Source organism: Scomber japonicus, chromosome 24 (assembly GCF_027409825.1).
Source record: "Scomber japonicus isolate fScoJap1 chromosome 24, fScoJap1.pri, whole genome shotgun sequence".
NCBI lineage: Eukaryota > Metazoa > Chordata > Actinopteri > Scombriformes > Scombridae > Scomber > Scomber japonicus.
The window spans coordinates 8,372,620-8,391,700 of NC_070601.1; the positions used below are offsets into that span (position 1 = coordinate 8,372,620).

The 19,081-nt window shown below is 39.0% G+C and overlaps 2 protein-coding genes across 2 annotated transcripts; both read left to right on the plus strand.

Moving 5' to 3' along the window:
* The first annotated feature begins 1,097 nt into the window (after nucleotides 1-1,097).
* LOC128354037 (OX-2 membrane glycoprotein-like) lies at nucleotides 1,098-5,615 on the plus strand. Its single transcript, XM_053314281.1, has 7 exons — nucleotides 1,098-1,146; nucleotides 1,709-2,047; nucleotides 2,430-2,741; nucleotides 3,519-3,576; nucleotides 4,626-4,761; nucleotides 5,360-5,432; nucleotides 5,599-5,615. Exons 1-7 carry the CDS (start codon nucleotides 1,098-1,100, stop codon nucleotides 5,613-5,615), a joined length of 984 nt encoding a protein of 327 aa, XP_053170256.1.
* LOC128354417 (OX-2 membrane glycoprotein-like) lies at nucleotides 3,452-17,401 on the plus strand. The gene is made up of 8 exons (XM_053314659.1): nucleotides 3,452-3,576; nucleotides 5,360-5,432; nucleotides 5,599-5,712; nucleotides 6,342-6,653; nucleotides 7,128-7,457; nucleotides 9,454-9,738; nucleotides 10,632-10,733; nucleotides 15,077-17,401. Exons 3-8 carry the CDS (start codon nucleotides 5,643-5,645, stop codon nucleotides 15,079-15,081), a joined length of 1,104 nt encoding a protein of 367 aa, XP_053170634.1. The 5' UTR covers nucleotides 3,452-3,576; nucleotides 5,360-5,432; nucleotides 5,599-5,642; the 3' UTR covers nucleotides 15,082-17,401.
* Nucleotides 17,402-19,081: the final 1,680 nt, after the last annotated feature.

A 19,081-nucleotide genomic window follows, 5' to 3' on the forward strand; every position in this document is an offset into this window, starting at 1 on the left:
AGTCCCTTTGACATTCATGTATTGATCTTAGTGCGACATCTAGTGACCACACTTGGTGGGATTTTTCTCTCTGCATTGAGGGCAAATGCTGACTAGTAAAAATTGGATAGTAGATATCTGACTTAAGACATTTTCTGATTAAGAATCCGATTAGAAAACTCCACAATGTTCATTCTGTATATCAAAAATGTAACAGTGGATATCTGAAATTGAAATCCCAGTACAAATGAGTGACAAAAGTGACGTCAGTTATCCTAAAAACAATGTCACTGTGGATATCTGATGTGTTCATTTTGACAAGGAAGAACTGAATTACAGATATCTGCAGTATGTTCAGAATGATCCCTTAATTAAGAGACACTTCGTACTGAACTGACACAGTACTGGACGCATTCTTTCCGTATTTTTTGAGAGTTAATTCAGTTCATATCTACATTTCAGGAATATCTGTATGAGATAGAAGGAATCCCTCCTGCCCTGTCATTTATGATATCAGCCTATTCTGTAATATTGCTTTTCTCTGCACAATAAGATGAATAAATGTTTGTATAGATGATTGCAGAACAGAAATTATTTAGAGGTTGGGCCTATGAGTCCTAAAGTTAAACATGTGAGTACTTGGAACATGTTGTGTTGAGTATCTAAAAGTATGTCAGCTTTTTGACATATTGCTGTTCTGCTGAGTGTGTCCTTTAGGCCAACATCTCTCTGCATGGCTGAGGTATTATTGCTTCTCACTTTGTTTGCTTATTATTCGCCGATATGACAACTCTTTGAGTCAGAACTGTTCTGATACATGTTGAAGCCTTTGCAGTTTCCTTCATGTGGATCTGTATGGTACGAATAGTATGTCCAACCAAGTATGTCACATACTAAGTCTAGTGTTGAGGGGAAATGCAACTGAAAGACATGTTGTTTTGGACAAAATGATTATTTTGCAATAATCAAATATAGCCTGTGTTATACGTCATCAGTAGTCAGACTATCACCCGCCCTCTCTGTTTCCCTATTTCAATTTTAGTAAGCAGACAACTCAGATAACGTTTTAGTTTTACATGACCGACAGCTGAGTTGAAACGTTGCCACTTCCAGCAATGATGATACAAGCTGCAGTCACAATAATCTTTTTGGGAGTCTTTATAAAAGGTAAGAGAGTTGTTACAGTATCCTGTCTGAGTACTTTTACTGAAGTCATTTTTTCTGCTGTTATGTAAAGCACCATGGAATATTCCTGTGTCTTTTAACTCTAACACAAAGTGATTGTTTTGAGAGGAAATATTGAATCATGTTGATTTATTCTTGTTTTTTCTATTGAGATTAAAAGTAAGTAGGTATTTTATTAGAACATTTGATTAAGATAAACAAGTCTGTCATGTTCTGATCTCTTCCTGTTTTCAACATCTTCATCATCACCAGCGACACATTTGTTAGTCAACGTGAAGCTTAAAGTGGCAAACACTCTTTTTCACTTCATTTTAACAGTCTTTGTAATAAAGTTTAGGGCTTTATCTGCAGCCTGTCCTATTTTGAAGCTAAACTATATTTGCTCAAATAAACAATATGTTATCACTGAGATGGAATTTTCCCATTTCATTGTGAATCATTTTGAGCAGTTAAATAGCAATTTATAAAAGAAATTATGTTGAAATGTTCACATCAACCTAAAGTATACGCCGTTTAAACTACATATTTCTTTTCCTCCATGCAGGTCTAACAGCTGTTGTACAAACACAGCAGCATGTGATGGTAAAAGTAGGAGAAGATGTTCATCTCAGCTGTCAGCTCATGCAGACTAAAGATGTTCTTCAGGTCACCTGGCAGAAAGATTTACCTGAGGGGAAGAAGAATCTTGGCAGCTACAACAAATACTTTAAAAAAACAGTGAATCCTGGTTTCCAGGATAAAGTGGAGTTTAAAGATGCTGGACTGAAGAACTGCTCCATAGTTATCAGGAAGGTGATGGAGCAGGATGAAGGCTGCTATCTCTGTTTGTTTAACACGTATCCTGATGGTTCTCTGACAGGAAGAACCTGCCTCCATCTTTATGGTGAGGTCCTTTCTTCACTTCTGAAGACATTTGTGGTGAATTACAGTTTTAACTTGTTTCACATTGATGACAGTTGGAAAAGATGGCTGTTAAATGTGCCATTTCATGGCACAATGAATTCACATCACAAAATGATGTACTTGCTGCATATTTCACACACTTTGTCTCCAACTGTCATAAAAGTTAATTTTATTCTAAAATATAACAAGACATAATAGTTGTGATATTTAAATTATATGTAAAATATTATAAATATGTTATGTAAATAATTAAGTCTAAAGTCCAAATATTTTGATAATGTTATAAAACGGGAAATCTGAAAAGTACTTGATTTTTGTAATGATCTGCTCCAAGTGATATATGTAATGTTGTGTCTTTGCAGAGCTGCATGAACCCATTCTACAAATCAGAGAATCAAACTCTAGTGAAGAGACAGTTGTGTCCTGCTCGGCCACAGGTCGTCCTGCTCCCACAGTAACTCTGAATGTCCCACAACAAGACCTCTACTTCTCTAACAGCAGCACGGTCAGTGTCACCAACACCAACGCTACAGTCACTGTCACCACTACAGCTGTGCTGTCTGGTGGTTTCCATGGAAACGGTGCACAAGTTGGATGTGCAGTACGACTGCTCTCAGTCCCTGAAATTCAGGTGTTTAAAATGATTCCTGCAGTCAATCAATCATCTGATGATGGTGAGACATGTCCAAAACCCCTGAGCTGTGGATTAATAATTGCCTTATGGTTCTGGTGGGTTTGTTTCTCTTTGCAGGTCTTGATGAAGTAAATGAACCTGATGACAATGTCCACATGTCCTGTCAGTAAAAAACAGTTCCCTTTGGTTTTAGTTGCATAACGAAAGTTTCTCCATGTGACAAATGTTCCTGTTTTTCTCATAGATCACACTTAATCATCATGGTTGTTGTTGCAGTGGTCTGTGTTTCTGTTGCTGCAGTCGTCATTGTCCTGCTGAAACAGAAATATAACCACAGGTCTTTTCAAGGGAAAATGTTTTGTATAATGCACATCTACTGTTGCTACTTTATATTATTTATATTTCTGTAAATAACAATTTGTTGCCAGCAGATGATAATTAGAGATCTTCAAATAAAAAATCTGTTTTTAATGAATCTTCATGTGTAGAAGTACAATATTTGGTCAAATTAGGAGTGTTATTATAATGTTTTAGAGCTGTGACAGGAACCTGTGATGAGTTATTCTCCTATTGAAAAGCAATTACTGCAACTATCAAACCCTCAAATAATTATATGAGTTTTGGCTGCAATTGCGCAACAATGACAGCAGGGGCCACACTTTCCACAAATATGCCGATGAAGAGTTAAGGTGTTTTGCGAGATCAGGGAGTGAAATGAGGCAGCAGGAACTCAAATTACTCAACACACTGCTCGTTCGTAGTTTGATGTAGTAAGCATGGATTATTCTGCTCCACTTTCACATTACCTGTAACACAGGAGCACCGCACAGACTGGGAGCCAAGCTGGTGTTTGGGCGACTATCATCTGTCAACGGGTAAGTTTAATGTCTGCACGACTTTTATTGTAAGTAAAATAAGCTTGGGACAATTTAAAAGTTCAGTAGTTTGAAGTTATTTCTGGTCATTTTTACTTATTACAAACTTTTTATGGTGACACTTCTGTCTCCTGGATTCCTGGATGCACAATCAGTAGCCTATGTTTAGTAGATCAGGCAGGTCTATGTAGATTATGGCTAACCAGGTTCCAGTGAAAATAACATAGAATTAACATTTTACAGTATTTTTCCCCTTATAATGAACTCATCATGACCTGTTCATTGATTTAAACTAAAACACTTTTAATTTGCTTACATCATTTTCCCTGTTGCACTTGTTATATAAACTCTGCAGAGCTGGAGATCATTTTCTGTCAGTCCCTCACCATGTACTTGGGGCAAACATCTTTTAACTTAATGTAAATTATGTCAGTGTCACTTTGTGGTTTCCTTAAAGCATTTCATTCATTTGATGGGATGAATTTTTATCCACAAAATTGGACTGATTACATAAAGAACCCTTCCAATTCTTCTTGTGGCAAAGAAATCTTGGGGGGAAAAACACACACTCAAACTTCTGTAACTGAACCAGCTGTGGAGAAATATTCAGTGCATCTGGATGGAGAGCAGATTTTTAGAATAAAGTTGCCAGCCTGGCTTCATTAAAATTCAACTCTGCTGGATGAGTTTTCTCAACAGCAATAAACACTGGGCCTCCTACAGATTGTCTTGTGTCTGCCTTTGAACAAGGCATTTGAGCCACAAATCCTCTAATAGTTGTGTTTTTGTGGTAGGAAAGTCATTTAAACAGTTGGCCAACAGGAGCAGGATGTATGTTCGAAGCCAGATGGTTGACACTACAAAAGAGCAAATAATGGCAATAAATCTCTGAGGTCTGCACCTTGTGGTTGTGTGGCTGGTTTCTCTTTCCCAGAAAGTCCACTTCACTCCACTTATAGAAACTGATCAAAGGCCAGTGTATGCCTTATCCCTGCTGTTTACAGTCAAGCCTCTGGTGTGGCATCTTTCTATTGCCTCTACTAAACAAGCATGGAGCTTTACCGCAATGTGAGGGCTTGGCTGGTGTCTCAGCACTCACACACCTTACGCTTGCTGCAAACCATCATGACTAATGTCTCCTCATCACGCCTGGCATCATCATCCGGATACTGTAATTTCATTGAGGTCAGTTCTCTAGTATTGATTTGGAAATCTTATGGCTTGTGTTGTCTAGACATGAAAGTGGCAGCTTGTTTTGCTACCAGATGATTATGGGCTTACTGGAGGCAGGGTGCGTGTTGTGGATTAACATATTAACCTCTGTTAGACCCCAGGTGATGTTTCCTGAATCAGCAGCTGTTGTTGTTCAGTGATGGCTTTAGTTATTTAGTATTATTGAGTATTTGAATTTCATAGATCTGCACCCATTAAATGTATCTGCAAGTATTTGGTTTCATTCATTTAAAGAAATTATTTGGTTCCTGCTTCTAAATGTGTATATTTTCTGGTTTCTGACAGTAAACTGAATATCTTTAAGTTAAGGACTTTTGGTCGAGACAAATAAATAGACATTTGAGGACGTCATCTTGGGCTTTTGGAGACAGTGATCGCCATTTTTCATCATTTTCTGAGATTTTAAAGATCAAGCAACTGATCGATTACTTGAAAATGAAAATAATTGTTGGTTACAGCCGTAGAGTTTTGCACAGTGTAATCTCTCATGAAGCTGCCACGATGCGGTCATTGCTAATGTCATCCTCTGGCTTCATGTTTCTCATTACAGCAGACAGTGTGCCAGTACGATGCAGCAACAACTACACTGACCAACACGTCAGAGCACTGGACAGCTGAAAGGAGTACGTCTGAATCCACAGCCTTAATACACACTCATTGATTGAACATCTTTTTCTTAAGTTTATATATTAGCTTCCAGATGAGAAGTGCTTGATGTTGAGGTTTTACAGTGAGATTAATGTTGTGGTGGAAGCTGTTAAAGTTCTCTGACAGTGTTTGTGTTTGCAGCTGCAGCCTGGATGTGATACTTGGTAACCCTGCGTCGGTGTGCGATGGGTGGACTTGGTCTGCCCCTGTGTTTGCTGGTGTGGATAGCGGGAACAGCTGTCTGCAGGACACAAGGTACATTTTTCATATATATTTATTAATTGTGTTTAGTAAATGAACTGTAGCTTCTTTCAAGAGGATTTTAGATGCCTCAATGCCCCCAATTTGTGTGTAGAAAATACAGATTACAAATCAGATAGATTAAGATTAAATATAAAAAACACATTTTAAATTTGTGAAATACAATATTTATTAAAGATTAATCTCCAGATCTTTTTCGATTGTGTAGTTGGAAAGCTGATGGTTTAATCTAAATTAGCTGGAGGCCCAAAGAAGAAAAAACATTTCACGAATGGCAAAAACTAGAGAAAGTCTTCTTCTTTGATTAGTTATCTCACAAACTCCCAACTGGATATTGTGATTATTTGGAGAGGGGAATCCCCTGGACTAAACTGCCAAAAAGTAGATTAACAAAGTAGATAAATATTCTTTCTTATAATTTATATCACCACCTTTTCTTATGTGAAGTTTACTGTTAAATACCTAAAACCTTTTCAGGAAATAAAAGAACCTGTTAAATTAAGTGGTATCAAAAATGTAACTTTAACAGTTATGTCAATAAACCTTATTTGAATGAATTAACCTAGAAAAACCTCAGTCTGACTGTGCTGACTGGCTTGCTTGTTGCATTTGTGTGGTCTCAGTGGTCATAGCTCCTGCCAATATGATCGCAGAGGCAGGTCATCCCCTCCTGCTTGGCTGTAACGTCACAGATGGCACCATCCGGCAAGTGAGCTGGTTGCACAAAGGCAACAAGAAGCTCCTGGTCTACGAGCCAGGTGAGTCGGTCCGTATCAGCCATCAAGAGTCCAACGTGCTGCTCAACTCCTCGCATAACAACTCCAGCTACATCACCATCAAGAGCTTGCAGCAGGATGATGAGGGCTGCTACCAATGCATCTTTGATATTTACCCCTTGGGCCGGCAAAAAGGAGAGATGTGTGTCACAATCACTGGTGAGTCCAGCTTTTCACAAGCTCACCTACAAGCTACTTCCTTTTTGGTTTATTTCTATAAAGTCAACAAAAATTTTCCAGTGTTTATTTGTTGAAGTCACCCACTGTAGTCTGTGTGCAGCATGTCCCAATCAGGGTCACACATACTGTTTGTTCTGCTCACTAGTCCCAGAATTTCTTGAAGCAGGAAGTTGTATGCTCAAGCCTGAACTCCTAGACCAGCAGGCGAGAAAGGCCACCCACCCAGCTCTCCTTTGCATCCTGTTGTTACCATTAAACACACACACACACACACACACACGCACACTTTTATTACTCCGTGTTATCCCTGCTCCTGTGCACAAGCAACAGCCCTTTGAAGTTTTTATTGCACATTTTGATGCCAGCAGAAATAATCCACTGACAGATACAGCTAACATACAATCACACATTCATGTAATGATAAAAATAATGGGAATGTTTCCTTTGTTGTAGGTAAAGTGCAACTGGAGGGCAACAAGACAGCCGTGAGCGGGAAACCAATCACCCTCTCCTGCCGGTACAGCCTCCCCGAGAGGGTGCAGCAGGTGCTGTGGAGGAAGATAGCCGAGCAGGGCGACACCACCACTGTGGCCTCCTTCACCAAAAAAGGCGACCAGACCATAAATGACATGTTCAGGGGGCACGTGAGTCTGAGCCGAAACCTGGCCAACACCGAGCTAACCATCAAGGTGGTCAAGACCGAGGATGAGGGGTGCTACACCTGCGAGTTCCACACGTACCCAGACGGCACCAAGAGTGACACCGCCTGCCTCTCTGTATTTGGTGAGTCTGATGAAAAGAACATTTGTTGTTTTTTAAAATATTAGCATTAAACAGACGCTCAAAGGGCAAAATTGAAGCACTTTAAAAGAAAATGAAGGAATATTATTGCCTGGTTGTAGCACTTCAGCTTATTGTGCTTGAATCCTGAGTTTTCTATTAATTTAGTTACTGCTTCAACCTGATCTGAATTTGCAGCAAGAGTCAGCTTGAACACTTTGGACAAAGCATTTCATTTTGTTTCCAAGAGTACATTAGTAAAGTTCTGTAAAGTTAGGGTTCTTCCCAGGGACATATTCACAAAAGATCAGTCAAAAAATAATGTTGCAGAGTCAGTGATGTCCTGACTTTTAGTGCTATGGGTCAATCTCTGAAAATAACAAATCCTTCCCAAAATGCAACTGTCTTGTCTTTCAAACTCAGTGCTCCCAATGCAATTTCTATTTCTGTTAAAAGATTATAGTCTCCAAACCCAAGTTAAGATACCTTATGATACCTGGATGATGTCATTTTCTTAGACTCGCCAAAGCCCCTCCGAAGTCAAATTGATGTCAACATGTAAAATTGGAGGAGGTAATGATGAGTTATCATGTTTGATTAAGCTATTTCTGGAATGATTAGTATCAGCCATTTCCATACAACATCAGTACATTGGCCTTTATACAAATACACAAATGCTAACAAGAAAATAAAACACAAACAATAATGAACATTCTTCTACTGTCTAAACTAGAGCTGCAACGATAACTCAATCGCTTTCATATCTTAGAAAATGTTCCAGCTTCTCAAATGTGAATATTTTCTGTCTTTTTTTGTCCTCATTGGTGACTAAATAACTTCAGGCTGTTGACTGTTTTGGACAAATGAGACATTCGAGGATGTGACTTTGGCCTTTGAGCAACAGTGATTGACATTTTACACCATTTTCCATTTTATGGACCAAACAACTAATGGATTCATCAAATAAATAGTCTAAAGATGAATTGATAATGAAAACAATTGTTAGTTGAAGCACTTGTTTTCACCTTTTTAAAAGAGTGTATTACTTAAATGATCTTGACATGAACTGGAGATATACTGTACTGTTTGCTGAAAGGAAATATGTCCTCTTGTGTGTCCCAGATATAGTTCAGGAAAAGGAAACGCTGTGTATAAACAAACCACAGGCAGCCCCGAGGTGAGAGTTACTGAAGTGGGTCATTAATCTACTGTTCTGACCTGCTTTGGAGACCTGCCACAGCGATTTGTGTCCCTCGCCACCCATGGCTTAATCCCCCCTGTCCTCTTTTTTCCCCTCAGTGCTGCTACTGTGCCATAAACGTGTAAACCACAATATTAAAGCAGTGTTACGTCTCTTAGACTTTTAGAAGTGGTACGCAAACATTCCACATTTCCAGCTTTCCAGAAGTGTGAGTGTCTGTTGATCTTCTTCTGTATGTGTGTTTGTGTGTGTGTTTTTGGGAGTGATAATGTCCACAGAGGGAGGGTGTCATTGAGGGGAAAGGAGTGATTAATTTGGGTGAAAGCCCAGGGGATGAGTGGCTCACTGTTTCCTAGACACAAGGCTTCTGTGTATGTGTGTGTGTGTGTGTGTGTGTGTGTGTGTGTGTATGTGTGTGCATACCCATACGTCCGTCTTCTAGCTCTGCTAACAAGCGTTGCTTTTGTGTGAACTGACGGAACCAAAGATCCAGACGCACACACATACACGCAGCGTTAGTAAAAGCTGCTTTGCCTCTGTTCTCTGTCTGGGTTTTGTTTCTAGGCTGGCCTGTCGCAGGACGACTTGTGTCATTGTGTCGCCGAGAAGAGACTGACAGGCAATGTGCTCTGTCTCTCTGTCTCCATTATGAGGGCAGAGGAACAAATCTCTGCTTTCTGTTGTCTGTGATTGGCAGGTTTCAATAAAATAAAAAGTGGCAAAACATCTAAAAGAAACCACAACATAAGGCTCACTGAACTTGAACTGAAAGGCACTAAACAACCTTTCTTTCTCCAGTTTTACCCAAACCAGAAGTCAACTATGTGACCTCGACTTCGGGGGTCACCGAGGCCAACTGCACCGCCCAGTCCCGGCCCGCAGCAGAGATCATGTGGGACGTTGAGGGGGACAACCGAACGCTAGGGCCATCCATTTCATCAACCTACAATCAGGGCGACGGCACGACAATAGTGACGAGCACGCTGCTATTCCAGTCGGCGTTGCTCAATGACATGTCCGTCAAATGCATTGTGCACCACCAGGGTTTGAAGAAACCTCTCTCAGTGACCCTCAACAAAAATGGTGAGGAGTTTTTCTACTGAGGGTTTTTATCAGCCTGCATGGCTTGCTGATCTCTAATCAAATTAGCTCACAACAACAAGGACTTAAAGGCCATGCACTCCCTCAGAGGTTACAGTTATTCTTAACTTAAGCTTTAAATTCTTTCATGTGCTCTACTAACAGAGGATTGAAACTAAAGTGCAACTCAAATGAATTCACTTTTGGATTCTGGGTCAATTTTGGATGAATGCAGCAACCATGGCAACGTGTTTTGTTCTCAATCCCAGCAACAAAGTGCTTTCTGCCAGGTTTCTTCTCCATAGCAACAGCAGCCGAGGCGTATGAGTATTGTTGTTCGTGCTGTCCAAAACTAAGAGACTAAAAAGTTGAAATAATTAAAACTAGTGATCATAATATGAACCCATAGCATCATTACATTATCTATGAAAGTCCTGTATTTCTTTGTGACATAATATTGTGGAGATTGTTTATGGGAACATTTGAAATGGGGACAAAGTACCATATGTTTAAATAAGACATAATAATTAATAGCAGGTAATACTTTAAAGCAGAAAAACACACCCAAAGTAAAACTAGACACACATATTGTAAAAAAAAGGGTATACTTCCCATACTTTAGTGCTGAGGTGCTGTACAAAGACAGCTTTTGTTTTCACATGTGTGTATTGTCAGCTATTTTAGTCAGGGGTAATTATGGCTGCTTTGATGGGGTCCTAAATCTAGTAATGTTTCAGCATACGGGAAGTGGGTGTTCTCATCTGAGGATTCTTGTACCACATTGTTGTATATGTTTAGTCCAGATGTCATATGCTTACATGTTAAATGTCTGAAACATATCTGTAAATAGAGCTTTGGTGTAAATGTCAGTGTGTGTGTGGGTTTGTGTGCTTCAGTGAGTCCAGCCATGGTTATCCTCCTCTCAGTGTGCGGTGTGGCCGCCGTCCTCCTTCTGTGCCTGTGTGTGTGTCTCTGCAAGTGCTTCATCTGCACTGACGGTGAGTGTCGACTCTGCTGCTTCACTTTTTTTACTCTGCTAAGTTAAATTCACATGTGAAATATCCTGCGACAAGGTCCCAAATGTTCTCTAGTGGGTTTACTTAAAGTTATTTAAAGAAATCAAGGGTGAGGGTGCAAAAGAGTAATTTAGCATGTCATCAAAAAATACTGTGATGATCCCAATAGATTCAGAGTTTAATAGAAGACTGTGGTTGTTCTGGGAATGACTCTAATTATAGGTACTTCTTTACTATGGTCTTGATCATGGGAGAAAACTGTTCATCTCATATGCATGGACTTGCTTATCTTGTGGTCTGATGTGCTGGCCAAGTTATAAGTGGCTCTGTTCACTGTTATGATTATGATAAAAAAATGTCCTAGTACATTAAATGAAACTGAAAACATTCCCATATTTTATGAGTTGAGAGCAAGATAACCTCAGTGAACTGATTTGATAACATTTTTTGCAAGGCCTCATTTTTTCCCGGGAAAATAAGTTGTATTTTAACGCACCATGAAGATTCTAGCTGAATGTGAACTTGCTGTTTGCATCAACTTTTAACGCACGTGAGAGAAAATAACCAGCCAGCTGTCTGTAATATAAGAATTACCATTATGTGGTACAGTGCAAGATCCAGATCCAGAAGTAAACTACAGTTAACAGAGCTAGAAAGGAAGAAATCAGCATGGAGTTGCTGCATCATGCTGCAAACCAGATGCCATATTTGTCATTCAAAAAACAAACAGACAAACAAACAAGCCTGCCAGTTCCATACCACAGTAAATGGATGAAATCATATGGTGCCAGTTGTGTAAAGAGGTAGAAACCAACAATGCATGATTTTGTAAGACACCATCCAGACATGTTAAGACATAAAAATATTCTGCTCGTAACAACAATGACAAAATCTTTAAAAATGCCATGTCCTTTCTCAATGTTTGTGCATTAGAGGCTTAAAATTCCCACATCACACTTGTGTAAGTTGAATATTGGACCAAAATTGACTCCAAACTAGTTATGATCTAAATCCTGCATATAGGCCTGCCTCAGTGAGATCAGATAAACTTTCCACTTTTAGCACATGAATGTGAAAAAATGATTTTAGTGGCTGAATTCAATATTTGATTTTTAATGTCCGATAACAGAAACATGCAGCATAAACTTTTTTTGTAAGAATCCATTGCATTTGGTTTATTTACTGTTGAAGAATTCAACACAACATATGTTCTTATGTGGATATTATACAGTTGAAAAATATATTACAGTCTAAATCAAAATGTCCTCTTTTGTTTGGCAGCATGAAGAGCTTGTGACCAAAAAATGAGCCAAAAAAAGGATATTGTCCTTTTTAACCTTTTGTTCTGGAGAAAATTCAGACAAATGTAATTCGGGAAATAATCCCAGAGGAAGTGAATAGGGAAATGTGTACGTGTGTTGGTAAGGTGACAATGGGGAAAAAAGCATAATCAAACCTTGAAATAGGTCACATTTATCTGAAAACACACTCAGAGCATCAACACCCTGCAACTTTCCACACAGAGGCGTCAGCATCGATGTATCATCAACACTCCCTTAGCTCCTGTTAACACCTTTCCCACAACCGAGTGTCACAAAAACAGTGCAGCCTAATGTGACATGTGGATCTCTGCCCACTTCCCCTTGATTGTACATTTTCTTTCCAAGAATAAAAGAGGTAGAGAAAACCGATCTTATCACAGGCACTGACTTAGTTGATGTTTGCACTTTTACTTGCCAAATGAAAGTCTTGGCTGCAAAGGAAGAAAAACAAAAGTTGGAGCTGATGTCATAATCAGTACGATCCCATGACTCCTTTGACTTGTGTCAAGATAAACTTAATAACAATAAATGGATGTATTTGTTATGCCTGCAGATGTTTGCAGTGTTTTAAGAACATTGCAAACAACGAAAAGTAAGACGTTTTGTCTCTCCTTCTTGTGCGATAAGCCAACAGAGGGCCCACACACCCGTTTTTCCCGACGTCTTACAGATGGAAACCCACTGACACATTCTCTTAATTCCTCATTTCCTCATCACTCAGGGTCCAAAACCAACATTCGCCCACATGGGTTGAACGCAACAAAGACGTCAGTCATGCTGTTGTTTGTGTTTTTCTCACATCCCTAATTTATGAGACCATGAGGCACTGTCTTTACACTCCTAAATACAGTGTTTGCATGTTATGATAGCTTTGTGTTGGACCGGGACTTGCTTAAGAGTCTGTGGCGAAACTTTGGCATGGAATATTTTGAAGAGATCACGCTGCAAAAATAGATTTTTCTTATAAAATAGAAAGAATCCCCTGTTTGCCTGAAACACTCCAAACTCCCAAGTCTCCTTGCTTTCCAACTCTGGATCCTGAGCAGAATAACAAGTGGTTGTACTGATTGTGTGGAGTTAGCAGCCTGAAGAAAAGACCCCCGTCTCTCTGTCTAATCTCTTGGACTATGGAAGAAAACGGCACACAGTAGGGGCCTGGAACAGGGAGAAAGTCCAAAGCTACGATCCTGGCCAGTTGATAACAACGCCCACCCTTCACACTTGACTGTACAGACACACACATCCTGTACCTCGTAGTCTTGGCTTGTCTGACATGTGCCGGGAACACAAGCATTTACTGTGATGAGACTCAGATTGCAGTTCAGTGAAAGGGAGCTGTGATTCACATGTGATGCTAAGTGCCTCAAGATGTCTGTATTCATTGGAAGTGATGATGATTAATCAATTAGCAGAAATGATTCAGAAACTATTTTAACAACTGATTGTGTTCTGAGTCATTTTGTAGATATGGTTGTGAATATTTCCAGATTTCCTTTTATTGCACTAAACTGAATGTCTTTGGGTTATGGACAAATAAGGCATTTAAAAATATCAGTTTGTGCTTTGGGTAACTGTGATTGGTATTTTTAAGTATGTTCCTACTCTCTGATAATGTCTAATGATAACTCAAAATAACTAGACAAAGTTTCACACACCTGATAGTGATAGTGATAGTGATAGTGTTAATATTAACACTAATGCAATGGCCGGTTGACACAAATCTAGTTAAATCTAGTTGTTTTTTGTGAGTATACTTGTTAGAAATGTAAGTGTATTGGTCCTTTAAACCATTGCTAAAAAGATGCAGGTACATTTTCACATTATCTGAGCTCAGTCATGACTTCCCACTAACTGAGTAAGAAAAACTGGAACTCCTCTGGTGTGTAACAGCTGTCTTAAAGGAAAACTATGCTGACAAATATTTCGAGTGTCAGTGAGATGTTTAACTGCAGAGAAACACACTGTGGATGGTTGTAAAGAGTTGTGATGTCTGCAGCTGAAGTCAAAACCACAAGCCTGCCCCAAGTTCCAACTTTCTGGTCATTTCTGGATCAGTGGGTGTAGTTCAGTCCCTGCCTGCTTCAATCTCAGCTGGGAAGTTAAGCAGAGGTCTGAGGTTCTTCCAGTAAGATGTGATTTTTTTTTTTTTTTTTTGGTGTGGCCTGGGTGGAGATGTACAGACTATAAGGTGCAATGTTGACACAGCTACGAGGACAGGGAGTTGAATACAGATAAGCAGCAGTTTCATTAATGAAAGCAAATGTTTTCAATGGTACCTTTCAATGTGTGGCACCACAGGAAGGGCAGGGGAGTGACCACATCCTGTCCGGCACACAAACACAGTCGCCTTCAAATCATAAGGGAAGAACTGAGGGCAACTCTAATTGCTCCTGGGAGATTAGACAGAGGAAAAGAGGAGAAAAAATAGACAAGAAGAGGCACACACACTTATGCCGAAAGCAACACCTGCTGGTGCCTACAGTGCCAAAAGATATTTAGCCTCTGCAGTGTTGATTCATTTTCCAGGTTAGTTATCTTGTCACTCTTGCTCTAATTGGCTTTTAGGCTACATGTGTGGATCCAATTTTAATGCTTTTGCGAAGTGAGCCCCATCCACATAACTCACATTGTTGCCACATGTAGATTGAGGTGTGGCAGGCATTTAATTATGGCTTAGGAATTCCTGGTATTTCATTATATGTGGTCTTTTGGCTCTGAGTGGGCGATTTTTGGGACTATACCAACGTGTATGTGCTTGCTGTGTTTATTTTTGCATTCTTGTGTGGGATATAGATCAAGTAAATACACCTCTGCCCCATGACATAGTGATATTTTTGCCTTGAATAGACAAAAACTGGGAAAATGCAGACCAGTGAGGAAGGACTGGATCTGCGTGATTCTTGCAGGAATGGGAAATGACACACGGAAATTTTCTCAGGACAAAGCTGATCAACTGACTGTGTTTGTGTGTCTCTCTCTCTCTCTCACTCACTCTCTGTCCAGACTGATTTGGAGCCTGGCAGCCAACATTGCTTTGATGGAAGTCCAACGGAGCTCTGAGCCTGACCTAGCTGCTCAGTACTGTGCTCTCCAGTTCAGTGCGCAGAGGACGGGAACAGAGCATTCACAGAGCTGAGCCAACACTGATGGTTCTGCTTCCATTAGCTGGGAAACTCATGAAGACACAAATCACTGTTGACAGAACTAAAAACACTTTATTTAATGCTAGAAGTCACACTTACAGTAGATACGTTGCTTTGATTGATGAAGTAGTTGTGAAAGGAACGGAGGCTTTTGTTGGATCAGCATGGTGGCATCATGGACGTCCAATGGAGAACTGACTATAAATAAAACAATTTGGCAAAAGCAGACCCAGTAGGCCCATGAAGATTATCTGATAAGTTATATTTCTTTCTAAAGGCTGATATATGTACCTTAAAAGCTTTTTTAGTTAAGAGCAAAGTATTTTTGACTTTGTGAAGTAGCTTATTATTAAGCAAGTTAATTAAGCAATTAAATATATTAACACATAGGGAAAAAACATTACTAATATATTAACTAATATATTAAATTGCCTTTTCTACTACAGCATACCTATCTGCTTTGTGAATCAGTTATTCTGTATTCTCTTTTGAGAAAGAAATCTGAAACCAAAAGGGAGAAATTTATATTTTATTTATTTCATTTCATTATTTTGATTAAATACTATTCCATAATTTCTAATGTAGCCGGAGACCTTATTGTCATCACAGCAAATCAAATCTAAAGCAATAACGTGGCCTTCTATCATTGGCAAAGCAAACACACTGAGCCTGACAGCCTCCTGCAACTCAACACAATACTCTGAACAATAACCCACATTAGCTGTCCTGCTGAAGTATCTTTCTTATCTAATTTTCAAACATGAACACACCTCTTCCCTCACAGCTTAGCTTGTTGAGCTGCCAAACAAACATTCAGGGGAAAAGTGCATCAGTAATTACATCAAACCCGTTAGATGCTGGTTTGGTTCTTACTCTTTAGCACCACTGCTAATCCCACACTGTCTGTCCATGACCTGCAGCTACAGTAGTTTGTTTCCCTTGACTCTGTTAACACTGTTAGCCTGCTAGCTAATGTCAATCAAATGAGCCACTGTTAATACACCTATCTGATATTTCCCCCAAATACCTTTTTTCTTCATTCTGATAGTACAAAACTATTAACAATACATTCAAAACATATTGAAATTATGTTTGCAAATGGAAATGATTAAATTTCAGTTGGACTTTCAACGTTAAGGTCTCTATCTTTACAGTTTTACTGTGCTTTAATGGTGCATTCAGTACTGAATTGTTCCAATTTAAAGAAACAAAAACAGGCTTCAAAAAATATTGAAATAGGTTTTCTAGCGTATTAATTTGAAGTGGCTGAAGTTAGACACATCAGTCCAGAATGCCTGACCACCACAGGGCTCTTACATCACCTGAAAGCCCTCTATTTGTGGTTGTCAGTGAGGCAAACATAATGTAAACTGTAGTGGACAAAAAGAATGATTGTGCCAATTTTAAACTATACTTATAAGTTACAGGAAGGAAAAAAAAAAAAAGATTGGGCAAGTGAGGTTTAAGTGCACCATGCCTGTATGACTCATACTGAGACGACGGTTTGAGAGAAGAATGAAAGGTTTGTTATTTATAGCTGCTGGGACAGAGAAGGGTGGTTGACCTGTAACCTCCATAGGCTTGCTGGTTAGCACCGCCCAAATGATGCCCAAATAGATGAACCCTTCAATTGTGAATCACTGTTTTTGTGTGTATGCAATACGGACGGTGAGAAAACGAGGGTGGGTTTTTTTGCGTGTGTTGTGCAGGTCTGTGTGTGTATTTTGAACGCTAAAGAAGTTTATCTGTTTTTATTTGCATTGATGTACAGTATTTCATGACTTACAGAGCCGAACTGTAGGGAGCACCAGTGTTACAGTTTAACTTTATATTTGCAAACCTTTAGAAAACATATCATAGTCTTATACTATGGGCCATGTACAGTATATATTATTTTGCAGAAAATTTCATATATCAGAAAAAGATGTATTCTAATAACAGTTAATCTCATCATTTACTTTACAGTTAAGTCACTTATATTATCTGTATATAAAGGTTTTAATTTTAATAAATGTCTATAGTGATGTTATAAAAAGCTGAGATACTAAAGCTGCTGTCTTGAGTATCAACAGTGTTGTTTTCTCTTTCTTTTTTAAACAGTGTTCACCTTTCTTTACTATGTGTCAAGTTTCCTGTGGCGGTGCTGAGGAGATAAATGAGAAAGGTGGAAACAAATAAAATCTGAAACTGCATCTTCTCTTGTTTCACTGCCTAAATATTTCGGAGATACAATTTTTAAATTTTTTTTAAATCAAGTGTTTTCTTGCACGCAGGTGCTCAAATTTGCAGCTGAACTCTCTCAACCATCTTCAATTCTTGTGACATTGTTGGGTGCTAAAGTATGCTGTATGAAGGCTGTGGGTGGTGGTGTAAGTTACACAGTAGAAAACCCATTTCCTCTGCAGCCCACTCAAGTGACTTTACTATTTCATTCTCAAAACCCCTGGGAGTAGCAGGTTGGCTTTGTTGCTCTTCTTCTTAAATGGCCTATGACTAACCAATGCAAATATCTCAATTTTTACAATACCCTTAAATTAACTAACATCCAGTGTCACAATGTATTATTTAAGGTATTATTTCAGTGAGTCAGTTGTTAATCATAGATGAGTTTCATACCAGAATAACATCCCTGTCATTAGAAAAATACGTTGAAATTAGCTGTTTAAACACACCAAAGATCACAGGATGTGACTGTCAGTTAATATACACTACTACTTATTGTCCCAAAAAGTCATACACTGAAACCACACCTGCTCTCCCTGAAAAAAAAACAAAGCAATTGTGTTATATTCAGAAAGGTAGCCTCATATTTATCTTAGGAACAGATATGTGTCCTCGACTGTTTTTCTCCCCAGATTGACTTTATCCTGTTTTGGAAATGAACTCCATATGAATGGGACCAAAGTAACATTCTCTCCAAAACACCTTTCATGTAAGTAAAGACTTCTTTTTTTCTTCTTCCATAAACCTCACAAAGACAGGAAAGGGTAAGTAGCTCATTTGTTCCTTTGAGATGTTGGGCAGACTTATTATGATTATCTACATCCATACCAATGTCATCAAAACAAATAATTTGACTAGCAACAAAGCAGAGAAGCTTATCAAGAGGAAACTGCTTAATTTTAATGGGCTTCATGATAAAGTTACCATTGTGCTTTTGTATTGGTCCCTCAGTGGCTTTAAATGTTTATGGACTCACACTTGCAGGGAATGATTTTATGTGAAGGAGGGATTGATGTCCTGTTTAAAAATTGAGAGTGAAAGTGTGGAGCTTTTATACCACTAGGTGGCAACCTTCATTAATTTGCTTTGAGGTGACAGGTTTAATTGTATTTGTCCCATCCAGCTCTAAATTACACTACTTATAAGCCTAAGGTGCTTAAGGAGCTTAAAGGTAATGACATCTGATCAACATTGTAAGTATTTATTGGTTTTGTTGTAATTCTCACAGCTCAGATGCAACCAGGATCTCCACCTGCATGCAACATTTGTTGGGCAGTGTGCAGCGTGTGAGGTGTTCAAGTCAGTGACACCTTACTGTGCCAGATGCAGGCATTGCTGTGATGTACGTCAGCTTTTAGCACTTTCAAAACCACTGAGGTAACACATCCCACAGGCCAACCCCACCTATGCCTGCTTTACTTTCCACTCAACAGTTAGATACAGTCAATTCACAGGCTTGCATCCTTGATCTAATGATGATAAAAGTCAACAACAAATGTATCAGACATTCACTGTGGTTTGGTTATAGATTTGTTGCCACTTTCTGAAAGGTAACATCCATCCATAAATTATCCATCAAAGAGGCTCCTTATGCAGAAATGAGACAGCCTTTGACCTTTACATTCAGAGAATCATAGTTCAG

Coding starts and splice junctions, on each gene's coding strand:
- LOC128354037 (XM_053314281.1), top strand. CDS start 1,098: ATGATACAAGCTGCAGTCACAATAATCTTTTTGGGAGTCTTTATAAAA. Junction 1,147..1,708: donor TTTGGGAGTCTTTATAAAAG/GTAAGAGAGTTG, acceptor TCCTCCATGCAG/GTCTAACAGCTGTTGTACAA. Junction 4,762..5,359: donor GATACTGTAATTTCATTGAG/GTCAGTTCTCTA, acceptor TTCTCATTACAG/CAGACAGTGTGCCAGTACGA.
- LOC128354417 (XM_053314659.1), top strand. CDS start 5,643: ATGGGTGGACTTGGTCTGCCCCTGTGTTTGCTGGTGTGGATAGCGGGA. Junction 5,713..6,341: donor AGCTGTCTGCAGGACACAAG/GTACATTTTTCA, acceptor GTGTGGTCTCAG/TGGTCATAGCTCCTGCCAAT. Junction 7,458..9,453: donor CGCCTGCCTCTCTGTATTTG/GTGAGTCTGATG, acceptor TTCTTTCTCCAG/TTTTACCCAAACCAGAAGTC.